The sequence below is a fragment of the Narcine bancroftii genome, chromosome 3 (genome assembly GCF_036971445.1).
Source record: "Narcine bancroftii isolate sNarBan1 chromosome 3, sNarBan1.hap1, whole genome shotgun sequence".
In the NCBI taxonomy this organism is placed as follows: domain Eukaryota; kingdom Metazoa; phylum Chordata; class Chondrichthyes; order Torpediniformes; family Narcinidae; genus Narcine; species Narcine bancroftii.
The window spans coordinates 335,120,338-335,136,218 of NC_091471.1; the positions used below are offsets into that span (position 1 = coordinate 335,120,338).

Consider the following 15,881-nt stretch of genomic DNA (forward strand, 5'->3'; position numbering starts at 1 on the left):
AGTCTGGAACAAAATAGCCCTTGTGACATTCAGAGGGCTCCTTGTGGTTAGTCGTCCCTACAGAAGGTTCTTGGCCCAGAATGTCAATCATCTCTTGCCCTCCATCGATGCTGCTTGATCCATTCTGTTCTTCCAGCATCTGCAGTCTGTGTCCCCTCACTTGACTGCCAGCTCATTCATCATCATAAACATTCATTCCCTCCACCACTTATTCCTTGCTGTGCTGTTCCTGCAATACTGTATATACCATTCTCAATGCAGTGGAATTACTTGCCCAGTATGTCCCCTACTCATGGTTTCTGCCACCAAGGATAAGGGAAGCACCACTACCTGAAGAATCCCATCCAAATGTCACACCAACCTGACACGTCTTAATTCTTTCCACAATGGCCTGGTGTGGTACTTTCATCTGTCAAGGCAACAGTCTCTCCATCTTCTCATGGGTCCCTTGCCAACAACGCTCAGATCCTGAACATGAAAAGAAATGATCAGGTGGTAAGTAGCTGAATAGGATGAGCTACTGCCCGATTGATGCCAACAATTTATGATTTTCTTTAAATTCAAATCCATGCGAGTATCCTGCAATTTGCAAGGCAGCTGATATCAACAGTCAGTGTTATCTGCAATCCTAGAACTTTGCCAGGAACTTTGTTCCCACCACAGAGGACAGGGACCCAGAGGTCAATGTGAAACCATAGCACCCATGGAACAAGTGTAATAAAACATGAATCAGGTGAGCTGTGATCTCGTTAATCAGGCTTGCTAACATTGACTACATTCCTCATAGGTAGCAAGAATTTGTTGCATAGGATGAGTTTGAAGGTTCTTGATTTCTATCCCAGTTGGGATTCTCATTCATCCACATTATAAAGGAGTTGGATGGGGTGGAATTTGTTAAGTGCATCCAAGAGACTTCCCTCAGGCAATATTTTCAGGGCTGACTAGACCTACTTTTTTGGGAACAAGATAGGACAAATGACTGAAGTGACAGTGGGAGAACACTTTGGGACCTTCACTGACTCAAATAGTTTTAAGACAGTTATGGAGAAAGATGGGACTGATCTTGCAAGTCCTACATTGGGAAAAGAGGGATTTTGGGGCAATTAGGCAGGAACTTACTGGCTTTGATGAGGAGAGGATGTTTCCAATTAAGGGAAAGGATGGAAAGTGGGATGTTTTTAAAGGTGAGATCAAAAGTGTTCAAGTGCCGCATGTTCCTGTCGCATGGAGTTTGTTTTTATGCAGAGTGGGTGTCTGGAACAGGGTAGTGATGAAAGCAGATAAAATAGTAGCAATTAAGAGATTTTTTGATACACACATGAATATGCAGGGAATAGAGGGATATGTATCATATTTAGTACACACGTGGACTGAAGGGCCAGTTCTTATGCTACACTCTGGTAGGCATAGACAAGTTGGGTCGAAAGGCCCATTTCCATGCTTTATACCACTGACTTGAAAGGGTGTTTTAAAATGCTACAACAGAAAGAAAAAAATTGTTAAATGTTTAAAAAGGGAGAGAATCAACAGGATTTGTGTTTCAAAAGCCACAGATAGACCAAAGGGAAAAGCCCAGATGATTACCAGATGGAAAGTATGAAGGATTTCCTCTCAGGACAACAGGGCTGAGGACATGCAGACATTCAACTCAGGCGGAGATACCACACATCACTGTGTGCAGTGCTGCTCCGGCAAGGAGGTGGGTTGTGCCAGCTCAGGGACAAGAATGCCTCTCTAACAGATGATGGAACAAGACAACGGAGGGCTGAGATGGAGGAAACTGAAATAATCCCCCTCATGCAAGGGAAGGGGGTTGGGCCACAAGGACCCAGGGGTTGGGGTCTAGGCTGTAGGGAACCCCCGTGCTGAGTAGGAGAACTGGGGATGGGGGAACAGGGATCCGAGTGGAGGGAAGGGAGACAAGACCCCCCCCCCTCCACCCAGGCAGGGTGCTTAGCGCAGGGGAGGGATTCATAGAGACCCCTGAACAGGGGAGTGAAGCACATGGACGATAGCATAGGGGAAAGGGACAGGGACCACTGGACAGAGGGCACAGGAACTCCTGCACAATGGAGGTAGGCACAGGGACCACTGTGGACAGGGATGGGGGCACAGGAACCCCTGGACAGGGGAAGGGGGAGGGACACATGCACCCCTGGTCAGGGAGGGGGGCACAGGGACTCACGGTCAGGGAAGGAGGCAATGGGGAGGGCAGGGACGGGAGAGAGGGGGCATAGGGAGCAGGGGGGAGGGGACACAGGGACCCCTCAACCCAGGGAAAAAGGCACTTCAGGTCTCCCCGGTGCGCGAGCATCGGAGGTCAGCGGCGACGCGTCATCGGCGAGGCTCCGCCTCCTCAGCCCCCGCCTCGCGCGCACGCGCGCCCGCCCGCTGCCTCCGCCGGGAAGATGGTGGCCAAGCTCCGAGTTCGGAAGCTGGCGCGGAGGTACCGGGCGGCGGCCGCTACCGCTCTGGCCATCCTGGCCGTGCAGGCACTGGCCGTGTGGAGCTTCAGCGGCCTGGACGCCGAGGACAAGGTAAGGGCCGGTCCCCTGGTCGGGCCGAGTGGCGGTGATGGGAGAAGGTCCGGGAGAAGAGGGGCTGGAGGGAGAGCCGGTGGGGTTGGGGGGGGGGGGGGGAGATGTCAGGTCGGGGCTGACGGGGCAGTGAGGGGTTGCCATATGAATGGGGGCCAGTGAATAGCGTGAGTGGAGGGGTTGGTTGTGTCGGGTGGCAGAAGTGGATCGGGAGTCGGTTGGGAACGGGGTGGAGTGAGGTAGAGGTAGGTCGGATGTACACCAAGTGTAGAGATCAGAATGTGTCAGAAACTCGGTGTTTTGCGGCCTCATCATAGGGCAAACATTCATATTATAACCATCTTACAACATCGCTATAAATGAAAAAAAATGCACGAAAAGTAAGGCAGTGTCTTTGATTATTCAGACAGTCTCCTGCCTTCCTCGCTGTCCTTAACCTTTACACTCCCCCCCCCCCCCCCCCCACCCTCGTCTTGGATCTCAACTCCCTGATAGTCTAGTTTAAAGCCTCCTGAATCCTACAAATCCCTCCAGCAGAGTTTTTGTTCACCTTGAGTTCAGGTGTAACCCATCTCTCCAGAACAGGTCACTTCTGGTCTAGAAGCGATCCCAAGTGTTTATAAATCTGAAACCCTCTTTCCTGCATCATTGCTCTCTCCTACTTTTCCTACTCTCATTGGCACATGGAATCCCAAATTGAGAGACTGCCTACTCCAAGGGAGGAAACTGGACCATCTGGTGTAAACCCATGGAGTTACAAGGAGAACATGCAAACTCCACACAGAAAGCACCCGAGGCCAGGATTCACGTTATGTCGCTGGTACTGTGCCAGTGTACTTCCCCCTAATGAAGTGAGTGAAAGGACAGCAATGAGGAGAGGGGAAATGGGATTTAGTTGATTTGGGTGTTGGTTGGGGGTAGTTGCCAAGAGGTGAATGAGTTTGGTGGTGTAATCTAAGATGGGGGAGAAGTTATGGATGGAGGAGAAAGAGTGTCATGGGTTGAAGACTAGGGAAGAAGGAAAGGATTGGGTATGTTGGGAATGGAGTTGTCTGTGGCAGAGGTGTTGGGGGTTTGCTGGCCCAGTGTGTAAGAGCTGGGAGGCCAGGCCAGGGCTTGGGTGTGGGGTGGGAAGTTACCAGTGATTGATGTCTCAGTAGAAGAGAGTTGGACTTGGGGGCAGTGGAGGGAGGTCAACAGGTTTGTGGGAGGTGAAGCGTTATGATTCAGGGAAGGAGTTGTGACTCTCGGAGGGGAAGAGCCATAGGGATCTAGAGTTGGGGATAGAATGTGGCAGAGTGCGGTGGGGAAAGAGCATTCTGGAAATTGGGAAGGACACTGGGAATGGATAAAGGTGGCAAGAAAAGGAGGCTGGCTGGAAGGAAGGGAGAGAGCAGGCAGCAAGAGAAATTGAGGAGAAACTAGACTGAGAAAGAGGCAGGATGAGAAGGCAGACTGCAGTTGGAAAGAACATAATTTGGTTCACTGCATATGTGGCTGCATGGAGTGTGGTAAATAAGGTTATTAAACTACAGGTACAGATATCCTTGAGGGAATTTGATGATGTGATAACAGAAACTTGGCTGAAAATGGGGCAGGTTTGATGATCATCTATTTCTGAATATTGGAATGTTGTGGAAGGAAAGAGGCATGGGTAGCAGTGTTGGTTAAACAATATTACAGAGCTGGAAAGAGGATGGTGTGGAGGAGTCAACAATGGTATCTGTATGGTTAGAACAAAGAAGCAGTCAAGGAGCCAGAGCACAAGGGTATCCTTTATTGGTCATCAAGAAGTGGGATGGATATAGATGAACAAATATGCAGGATGATTGAAGTGTTATGGACCCTGGACAATTTTATTTTCGGACCAGGGAGAGCACTGAATCTACGGTGAGAGAGAGGATCTTTCACTACTGTGAAGCACTGAAGTAGCTCTTGGAAAATTGACAACTGTTGTGAAGTGCTGAAACATTGCTGGTAAATGACAGCTGATAGACAACATGGACTGCCATTAAAAAAGAGATGGTTCAACTGGAGGCCCAGCAAGGATACAGAAGCAGCTCATCAGAGAAGAAAGAAGATGACGCAGACACAGAAAAAGAGGAGGAAGAAGACCAAGAATTTCAAAGGAAAGAAGGTAAAATAAAAGGACAAGATTTAGATAAAGCCTTTTTCGAAGAATAAATGAGGTAATTAAAAGAATGGCTATCGTTAGAATTTAGTTCAATCAAAAGAAAAATGAAAAGAGCTGAAGACAGAATGCAAAGCTTAGAGTTGGACATGACTGAAATAGGGAAAAGAGCAGAAAATGTGAAGGAACGAGAAGCTGTTGTAGAAATGGAGATAAATGATTTAAGAGGGAAGTTGGAAGAGAGTGGAAAAAAAAATTAAAGAGACACAAGATTTATTGTCACAAAAAATTAACGTATTGGAAAACTACAGTAGGCGAAACAACATAAAAATAGTGGGCCTGAAAGAAGGCAAAGAAAGGTTAGATATGAAAGAATTTATAAAAGGATGGATCCTGAAGGTGCTGGGAATGACAGATTCACATGAAGAAATAGAAATCGAAAGGGTGCACAGAGCACTAGTACCGAAACCGCCACCACATCAAAAACCGAGATCCATATTGATAAAACTTCTAAGATATTCAACAAGAGAAAACAAGAAAGAAGGTTAGAGAAGACAATAAGCCGTTGGAATATAAGGGACAAAAAATATTTTTTTTACCCAGACATAAGCTTTGAACTTTTAAAGAAGAGGAAGGAATTCAACACGGCAAAAACAATCTTATGGAAGAAAGGTTATAACTTTATATTAAGACATCCAACAGTACTCAAAGTATTTATTCCTGGAGAACAGAATAGACTGTTCTCGGTCCCAAAGAAAGCCCAAGAATTTGCAGGACAGGAGAAGAGAGGAGGAAGAGTGACAAGAAGGAAGACCGGCAAGAAAATATACAAAAATATGTAAAAATATAAAGTAAAGATAATGTATATATAAAGATTTAAAGGGAAAAAAGAAGGGGGAAAAAAAAGAGAGAGCTTTGTTATATGTATAGGTAAATAGTGTTCTCTGGTGGGGGGAGAATAATGGTCACTGCGAAATTGGTTGGCAAGTAAGTTCGCAAACTGAATGGAAAGGGGAGTTGTGGTTGCCAACAAGGGGCAATCCAAGGAGGGGAGGTTCATTTGGGGTTAAAGGGTTATTGCTTGTGGGGATTGTTGGGGTATTTCATGTCTTAAGTGCGTTGTCATATATTGAGATTATAAAGGAAAACTTAAAAAACTAATGGAAAAAAAGGGAATGGAGGTGGAAAAGAAGAGAAAATAAAGATACAAGATGGCCACTTTGGACTATATGACCATAAACATTAATGGAATATATAACCGAGTTTAAGTGTATCCCACTGGAAAAAAAATCACATAATTTAAAAGACAAAGTTACAATGTTTGAAAAAACCTGGGAACCACATATGGAACATAACAGAAAGAGCAGGCCTCAGAGCACCTAAAATGATAAGAAGATAAACACGATCAGATTTAATGTGTATAAGTAGATGATACGTCATTTTTTGTTTGTATTCCCTTTGTATAAAGATATTGTTTTATTGTATTTTAAATGTTCAATATTTACTATTTTTGGAGTGGGGTGGGAAGGGAGGGATGGGTAAAAAAAGAGAAAATGTTACTGAATATTTAAAGTGATGCATCTGTAAATATATTGGTTGATATGGTTCATAGTGCGATAAATAAAGAATTACAAAAAAAAAAGAAGAGATAGTTCAAGTATACTTGAGGCACATTCCCATAAGAGGGAAATGAAGAATGAACAAACCCAGAACTCCCTGGATGATGAAAGCGAGACAGAGGAAGGTAAAACAAAGATCGGTTGTTTCTGGTAATTGTCAAGTTGTAGTGAGAACCAGGCTAATTGCAAAAAATCAGAGTGAAAATGAAAACTAAAATGAGATGAAATGGGCAGATGCACCAAAATTCTTGCATGCCACAGACACATAGGTACATCAGATACAAAGAGAACACCTGAGAGAGGATCAGAGAAACCGAAAAACTGTAGATTCTGGAATCTTAAGCAAACAATGAGGAACTTGGGTCAAGCAGCATCCGTGGATTGAGGTGGATCACCTGGCAACATGAATGGGATTCCAAAATTATTCTGTAGGTAAATTGCTAAGGAACTGAAGGAAATGTGGAGATGTCCTGGAGCATATTAAAGTGGACAGATCTATAGGGTCTGATGAAGTGCATCCTACAAACTTATGGGATACTGGAAAGAAATTGCAGCGACCCTTGCTGAGGTATCTTTGTCCTTGGGTGAAATCTTAGAAGTCCGGAGAATGACTGATATGTTACTAATAAAAAAAGGCAGCAAGCACAAATCAGACAACTACATGCCAGCAAGTGATGTCAATGGTCATAGAATTGCATTTAGTAGTGAATATTCTGAGTGATGGAATGTATACATGCTTAAATGGATAAGGGCTATTTTGGGATTGTGGCATGGTTTTGTAAGTAGGAGGTAATGCCTCTGAATGAGTTTATTTGAAGATGTGACCAAACAGGTTGACGAGAGCAGAGTTGTAAATTTTGTGCACATTGATTTCACCAAGGCATCCACACAGGGTTAGCTCACATAGGATCCAAGCTGAGATAGCAAAATGGATAGAATACTGGGCTTTATGGAAGAAAGGGTGATGGTGGAAAGTTATTTTTCTGACTGGAGGGCTGTGACTATTGGTGTGCCACAGGGTTTGGTGCTGGCCCATTGCTGTTTGTCATCTGTATCAATGATTTAGGTGAAAATGAAAGCTTGTGGATGACACTAAAGTGGCTGATATTGTAGACAATGAGTGTGGTTGACAAAGATTGCAGCAGGTCCTTGATCAGTTTGTTAGGTAGGCAGAGGAATGGCTAATGGAATTTAATACAGAGAAGTGAAGTGTTGCATTTTTGGAAGTTTAACATGGGTAGAACCCACAGAGTAAATTGTAGGAATCTGTGGAATATTGCAGAGTAGAGAGAACTAGGAGTGCAGGTACATAGTACCTTGGAAGTGGTCTCACAGGTAAATAGGATGGTCAAAAAGGCCTTCATCGGTCAGCGTATTGACTATCAGAGTCGAGAGGTCATGTGGCAGTTGTATGAGATGTTAACCTATATCTCAAATGTTCTGGTCATCCTGGAGAGGATGCAAGGATGCTGCCAGGAATCAGGGACCTGAGCTATAGGGAGAGGTTGTGCAAGCTGAAGCACTATTCCTTGGAGTGGTGGAGCATGCGGGTGATCTCCTCGTGGTGTACAAAATCATGAGAGGAATAGATTGGACGAATGCAAGGAGGGAGTCTTTTGCCCAGAGAACAGGAATCAGTAACCAGAGGACATACATGGTGATGGAGAAGAGATATAATTGGAACCTGCGGGATTTTTTTTCTTCACAGATGGACGACTGGAGAAGGTGGTTGAGATAGGTACTAATGAAATGTTTCAGAAGCATTTGGACAGACCCATGGATAGGATGGGTTTAGAGGGATATGAGCAAAGGCAGATTTTGTTCAGCGTGAGCAAGTTGGGCTTAAGGGCCTGTTTCCATGCTGTTTGACTTTATTACTCTAATTTGGATTTTATAACCAACATGAACACAATGGCATAATGGGACGATTGTTCTTTGGCGCCAGGTAACTTGAGAGGACAGCAACCTATGTGATCTTGGAAAGAGTTGGATTGGTTTGTCAGGTTTCAGAATCTGAGCTGAGATTTTGGAGGGAGATGAACAAATCTGAATTGAAAAGTTAAGTTATTACAAGTTAGAAAGGTAGAGAAAACAATAGTTGGAAGAACAGCAACAAGAGTTTGTACTTAATGGTAAATATTATAGAAGATGTACATGCTTCAGTTTAAGATGACCAAGGAATAAGATGTGCTGAGATGCAGTTATGGAGATAAGATACCAGAGCAACCACTGAAATATAACCTAAAGTGGGAAGGAATGATGTTTCAGATTTTTACATTAACAGGATTTCCATATGTTAAGAAAATGGATATAAATTGAAGGCGGGAGTTCTTCTGGAGAATAGAAATAGCTATTGATTTGTAATCCCATGCATCTATAATTCATTTCCAAAGAACATAAGAAATAGCAGGGGTAGGCCATCTGGCCTGTCAAGCCTGTTGGGTCTCTCTCTGTTCCCCTAACCAATGAATCCCCGATCACTTCTGCTCTCCTGTCTACCCTTCCTTTCTGAGACACAGTGCTAACCTGTGTGTCAGAGAACTGGCTGCTGCGGCTTTCTCCTGGTAGTCATTCTCCCAGCAATATCCAGTGTGTTGTATGTTATTGAGGGAGTAGCCACAGGGGTACACTGCATTCACTACCAGTTTCTTTTTTTCCTGTTGTTCACCCAGCTACCTGTCTCCTGCATCCTCAGTGTGACTGCATTCTCTCTATAAACCCCTTAGCCTCTAGAATGATACATTGTTCATCTTGCTCCAGCTCCCTACAATGTCTGCAAGGAGCTGCAGTCAGGTGTGCTTCTGGCAGGTTAAGTCATCAGGGATACTGAAAGTCTCCTGCAAGAAGAACATTGTGGCGTCTCTCAGCGCAGCTTCAGAACCAAACTCTTAAACTTCATTGTAGGATTATAAAGGGTGTTTAGGATGGTGTATTTTTATGGTCTCATTAATCTGTGTTGCCAAGGCTATTGCTAAAATATTAATGGAGTGAATATCACCACTGCCCACCAAGATCAACATGTTGTCTTTTGCCTAACTAATATTTCTTCTCTCCATTCAGCACTAGATGCTTTTTCAAGGCAATTTGATTCGTCATACCAAAATAAGCCAATTTGCCTGTCATTCATTTGCCAATTACAGATTCATCCTATCATTTTAATAATGCTATCTAAGACCTTGTCGTTATTTACTGTTGACAAAACTCTCCAATTTACATTTGATTTGACTCTGTATCACTTTTGTAAATTGGCCTTATTATCATTCCTTGTAGAAATTCCTGTAATTTATCATTGACTGAGAACTCTTAAACACAGCTGTCCTGTGGGGCCAGCAGGCATTTGTTGATGACAGATTGTTTTTCTATACCCTGACAGATTTTATGATGAAGAAACAATGTCAAGAGTGAAACAGGTTTAAGTTTGTCATCAGATTGTATAAGTACAAGTGAACGAAGCAGCATCTTTCTGTTCTCGGTGCAAAAATATGTATACTCATACAAAACTAGCACACGTACAGACAAAATGATTCATATGCAATAGATTATATAAAATAAATTTTTTACATGTAAATAATGTTATTTTTCCATTGTCAATTTTTACTTTTACCTTCCTAAATGGCCGTCATACAGAACGACCTGTGTATGGATATTGCCGCATGGTTAGACTGAAAACCTGACATGTGGTACTTGTGTAGGCTGGATGTAGGTTGATGTCACCCATCATGTCGTATATATTAGCTCATTTTTGTGGACTGTCTGCTCTTCAGTTTAGACTACAGGCAGTCCGCAATAATGTCTAGGGGAGCCGCAGGTAAAATCTCAGAACGGGGCTGAGTCACTCATTTCTGTTCTGATCTTTTTACACAGACTGCGTTCCGGGAATTTGGAAATAATTTCTTGGAACACAGTGGCTGTTTAAAATTTAAAAAAAAAAAAATGTTAAATAAATAGTGGTCCCAGAGGGTTTGTATGAGCAGATCATCAGTTGTTCAGCAGTTATGCTGGCTGTGGGAAGAAGCTGTTTCTCAGCCTGGTGGTTCTGGGTCTGATATTCCTGGTATCTGTTTCCCGAAGGGAGTAGCTGGCAGATGCAAGGTGGGGATCCTTACTAACTTTGCAAGCTCTCTTCAGACAGTGATCTCCATAGATGGTGGATGGAGACCCCTGTGATCTCTGATGCTATTAACGTCTTGTCTCTGATCCAATGTAATCTAGCCGGCCAAGACGCTCTTGATAGAGCTCGTGTAAAAAGTTGACAGGATAGTGGTTACCAGCCTTGCATGCCCCAGTCTGAGGAGGTGCAGTCGTTGTTGTGCCTTCTTTACAAGTGAGGAGATGGGTAGGTCACTTATTAAGTGGACTCCGAAGAACTTGGTGCTCTCTACTCTTTTCATTACCGATCTATTAATGTGTTGTGGAGGATGGTCATCCATGGTCCACCTGAAGACCATAATCCTCTCCTTTTTCTTGACCACGTTGAGGCTCGGGTTGTTATTGTTGCACCACTTCTCAAGATTTTCCACCTCTGCAGTGCAACTCTTTGTTGTTGCTGATGAGACCAATTACTGTTGTGTCACCTGCAAGTGATGACTGTTGGAGATGGATTTGGCATTGTAGTTTTGGGTCAGTAGCGTGAACAGAAACAGGCTAAGCACACAGCCTGAGATATACCAGGACTCAGCGTGATGGTGCTCAATGCTCTGCTGCCAACCTGGACAGTCTGTGACAGACTAGAAATCTAATTTCTAGACTCCAACCCACCGGCAGTTAAGGACAATATGCTATTTGCTTTTGTAACCACTTCCTGTGCCTCTGCTAAATTTTTGTGATCAAGCATAAGAATGATCATATATCCCACTATTTCACTTATTTGTAGTCTTTTACAATTTTGATTATGGTCTGTTCTTTATTTCTCTTATTGAAGTGCATGACCTCAAACTTTACATTAGAAGTCTGAGCAGGAGTAGGCCATCAAGATAATGGGTGATCTGACATCTATTCATTTATACCTTGTTGAAAAGCCCAAATATCATCATTGCGACGTGTCTTCCTTCCTATTTTTGGGCCAGACAGACTTGGAAGCTCTGTTCCCTCCAGGTCATTAATATTTGAAAAGGAAAATATATGTATCATGGTCAATGTGGTTTATGGTGTGAAAAATAAAAAATTTTAAAAAAATATATATATATAAAAATGATTTCTAAAAATGGGGAGAAGTTAGAAAGTAATTTGATGTGCTTTTTCAATAAAGGCATAGAGGACAAGAGCAAGGAAGTCATGATGAACCTTCATAAAGTGCTGGTCTGGGCATAAATGGAATATGGTATCCTCCTTTTCTGAATGCTCTACTCAAAGAAAGGGACAAGAGATTTTAGTAAAAGAAGATGCAAAATATTTTTTTAATATCTCTGGTATTTTCTTAATATTAATTCCCCATCTAACGTCTAATGGAGAACATTCTGGCTGGTTGCATCACTGTCTGGTATGGAGGTGCCAATGCTCAGGGCAAGAAAAAAACTCCATAGGGTTGTTAACTCAGTCTGCGACATCATAGGCACCAGACTTCACTCCAAGAGGCAGTGTCTTAAGAACGCAGCTTCTATCCTCAAGGACCCCCACCACCCAGACCATGCCTTTTCAACTCTGCTACCATTGGGGAAAAAGGTACAGGAGCCTAAAGCTGAGCTTTCAGCGGCACATGGACAGCTTCTTGCCCGCTGCCATCAGATTCCTGAATGATCAATGAACCAAAGATACTGCTTTACTTTGACTTTTCATGCACTATTTTTATTGGTGTTAGGTGGTTTATATGAATGTTTGCATGATGACGCTGCTATAAAACAACAAATTTCGTGACTTGTTCATGACAATAAATTCTGATACTGAGAAGCCATTATGAGGCTGAAAAACAAGAATAAAACAGTAAGAGATATCAGCCAAACCTCAGGATGACCAAAATAAACTGTTTGGAATATCATTAAGAAAATATATTTAAGAAGGAAAATGTATGTATCTTGATCAATATGGTTTATAGTGTGAAAAATAAAAAAATTAAAAAAAAAAAGAAAAAAGAGCTTACTGATGAACTCAGTAATCACAAAGGTTCTTCTGGACCAAAAAAGTCTTCCTCTGCTGATGACAGAAGAATTCTCATCATAATGAAGAAAAATCTCCAATGCCTGTCCGACAGATCAGAAACTATTTTCAGGAGGCAGGTGTGGATGTTTCAATTATGTTTTTTTTAACCAGCCGCTGCCTTCCAAGAAATTATTACCATTTTCCCAGAACACCTGCTGTGTAAAAAGGTTGGAACGAAAATGAATGTGCCATTCCCGTTCTGATATTTTACCTCCTAGAAAATTTCCCAGAACATCTGCAGTCTAAAGTGAACTGCAGGCATTCTGTGAACAATGGGCAAATGAATAGGACGTATTGATGACACACATTGCAAGTCCTACCTCTTTAATTCCCTCACTTCCGGTATGCTATCTAAATTCACGTAATGAAATGGAGATTTTGAGTTTTGGTCGTTTGTGTGTGAACTACCAATGTCGAGACCTCCGACATTCTTCAGACTGGTAAAATCGTGCAAATTCTATATATATATATATATATATATATATATTAAAAAAAACACTGAAAGATTAGCCACAGTAACAGGATGTCCAGATAACAATTTGCCAAGAAGTATTTAAAATAGCCTGCAGAATTTTAGAAAAATGTCTTGTGGATAGATGAGACCAAGATGAATGTATCAGAGTGATGGCAAAAGCAAAATGTGGAAGCATAAAGGAACTGTTAAGATCCAAAGCATACCACCTCATCTGTGAAACATGGTGGTGGGGGTGTTGGCCTGGACATGTACACTGCCTCAGGTACTGATGCATTTATCTTCATTGATGATGTAACCGCTGATGGCTGTAGCAAAAAGCATTCTGAGGCGTATCGAAACATCTTGTCTGCTCAAATTTCAGCAAATGCCTCCAAACTTATTGAACAGAGCTGCATCCTACAGTAAGACAATGATCCCAAACATACTACTAAAGCAACAAAGCAGTTTTTCAAAGCCAAAATCTAGAAAGTTCTTGATTGGTCAAATGAATCTCCGGCTCTAATCCAATTAAGCATGCCTTCCAGATGCTGAAGAGAAAACTTAAGGGGACAAGCAGGAGCTGAAGATGGCTGTAGTAGAGGTCTGCCGGAGCATCACCAAAGAAGATACTCAGCACCTGGTGATGTCTGTGAATTGCAGACTTAAAGCAGTCATTATATTGCAAGGGTATGTAAAAAGTACTAAACGTAACTACAGATTGTCCCTGACACAAGTGCGATTTCCATTCTGACCAACTGGTCATATCTTGAAATCGACGTAAGTATGTTATCCTGACATTTAGAAGTCGTAAATCAAGTCATTTTCAATTCCAAATTCCGCACCTTCCTCGGCTTCTTGCCTCATCTATCAGGAGTGGATGGATTTTTCCTCTTGCTTGCCATCTTCTTTGGTGAACTTACTGAATGGCAACTGAGAGATGGTCACTATTGTAGGTGTTCAGCTTTTATTTGGTTGTATGGATGGTCGTTAGTCGCGTAGGTTGTAAGTCGGAGAGTGTCTGTACTTTAATATACACACCATTGCTATATCCCAATGAGGGTATTATGTATAAAAAGTGCTGTAATTTCTTCATGATCAAATGAAAATGTATATAAATAACCTTGAATAAAATCTAGAATATGCTTTTTAATCACATAGCCATATAACCATATAATGTGAATTATTTGATTACAATTTTAAAACTGTGGTGCATAGGAGCAAAAAAAGGAAAAAAAAATGTCTTTGTCCCAAACATTATGGAGGGTATTGTATGGGTTTGCAATACTGCACCATATTTTAGGAGAGAGGTTACTATTCCAAACAGTGAACCAGGAGGTTCCACTTAGAGTTGTCGATAAAATAAACAAGTATTGCACAATAATTGTTTCTCCCAAGCTGGTTATTTTGATGGTGTTTAAAAGCAATAGCGTTGTTAGCATTGTGACAACCATTTTATTAGTTGGCTTTTGAATTTTTAAAAATTTCTTTTTGGCATTGTTTGTTGTTTTGGCTTTTGACTTTGAGCCTGACATAAGAATTGGGAACAGGAGTAGGCTGTTGAGCCTGGTGCACTGTTCATAAGATTATGGCTGATTCTGAGCTTTACTTTAGCTCCACTTTCCAGCCTCTACTGCACATCTGTAGACCCCAAATCTACATGAACTTCATGGTAATCAGTAATTTGGTAAGCAGCTCTCTGGAGTAGAGAATTTAAAGGTTCATTATCCAGCGTGAAGCAATTTCTCCTCATTTTCATCTTGAACCCATTATATTGTTCCCCTCCCATTGCTGGATTGGGTGACTATTTGCATTACAACGGAGGAGTTGTTTGTCATTGGCAAGTTCTCAATTTAGGATAATCTGCCAGTGTTCAAATCTCAAAGCATGAATTACTGAGTTATTATTTGGGCAGTGAGCAGATTCTCAGTGCAAATGAATTTAAATTTATTTTGTACCCACCACTATATAGATACTTTACTCAAGATTTTTTGTTAATTGTCAACTTGTTTGTTTTAGCTCTTTGATAGTTGTAAATTGATAACCACCTTGTGTCTGGGTAATTTGTGAATCAAGTATTTTTATATATTCTGCAGCTCACCATAACCTGTTTCAAATGTTTCTAGCCCAATATGAATTGGTTCAGTCCTGATAGAATCATTTGCTCAACTACACGGTACAGCAAAGCATCATTGAATCTTTCAGACACAGGCTCTGACCTCTTTTAGTGATACATTTGAAATCTTACGAATGAGTTGAACAGGCTTAAATTGTCAAATGTAAGTTAGAAACTGTTTTCTTTAGATTCACTCAGAGTTCGAGCTTCTCTGAGACCACAATTCAGCTTCAATGTAATGCAGAATGAATTAATTTGTAATTTTAATGTAATTAATTGAATGGTTTATACATTTGTAGTTTTTGTAGAATTGGTACATTTTATAATAATGTAAAAGTATGTCTAATAATTTACCCATGTCTACACTTTACTTGGAGAAAGTGGATAAGTTATTAAGAGGGAGTGCAAGTTGTGGCAGGCAGAGGATGGTACTGCTGGAGGGGAACTATTTAGGTTTGTTTTAAGGAAGAAGTGGAGAGCCCTGAGGTCTTCTTTATGGGGAGTGGCAGTGTATAAAGACTGAATGTCCATGGTGAATATGTGAAAGTTGTTGAAACGATGGTAGGTATGCGAAGTGTCCTGCACGTAGGTGGGAAGGGACTGGAGCAAGGGGGAAAAATGGAGTCAGCTTGGGGGGGGGGGGAGGGAGGGGTGGAGCACCCGGAGGCAATGGGTCTACCGGAGCAGTTGGGTTCGTGGATCTTGGATAGTAAGTAGAACTGGGCATGGCTGAGTGGGATACAGTGAGGTTGGAGGCTTTAGAAGCGAGATTATCACGTGATGAGGTCAGTGATGGTGCAGAGCCGGTGGCTTGTGATGATTTGGAGGGGTCCTGCTCAAGGACTATGAAAGTGGAGGTGTCAGAGAACTGTTGTCCAGCCTCAGCAAGGCA

At 42.1% G+C, this 15,881-nt stretch overlaps 1 protein-coding gene and 1 long non-coding RNA gene across 5 annotated transcripts in view; both read left to right on the plus strand.

Annotated features, from left to right (window-relative positions):
- The first annotated feature begins 2,392 nt into the window (after window positions 1-2,392).
- Window positions 2,393-15,881, plus strand: part of xylt2 (xylosyltransferase II) — a 158,102-nt gene continuing 144,613 nt past the window's right edge. For 2 of the 4 annotated variants that reach the window (XM_069929397.1, XM_069929399.1), the window contains exon 1: window positions 2,393-2,537. In XM_069929397.1, coding sequence (XP_069785498.1) covers window positions 2,409-2,537 — 129 coding nt within the window. In that variant the 5' untranslated portion in view covers window positions 2,393-2,408. Of the gene's footprint in view, window positions 2,538-4,416; window positions 4,675-15,881 lie in introns of those variants that run through there. The other 2 variants (XM_069929398.1, XM_069929396.1) reach the window with 1 other exon arrangement.
- Window positions 6,269-9,858, plus strand: LOC138759268 (uncharacterized). Its single transcript, XR_011354677.1, has 2 exons — window positions 6,269-6,855; window positions 9,661-9,858. It is a non-coding gene; the product is annotated as an uncharacterized lncRNA (long non-coding RNA).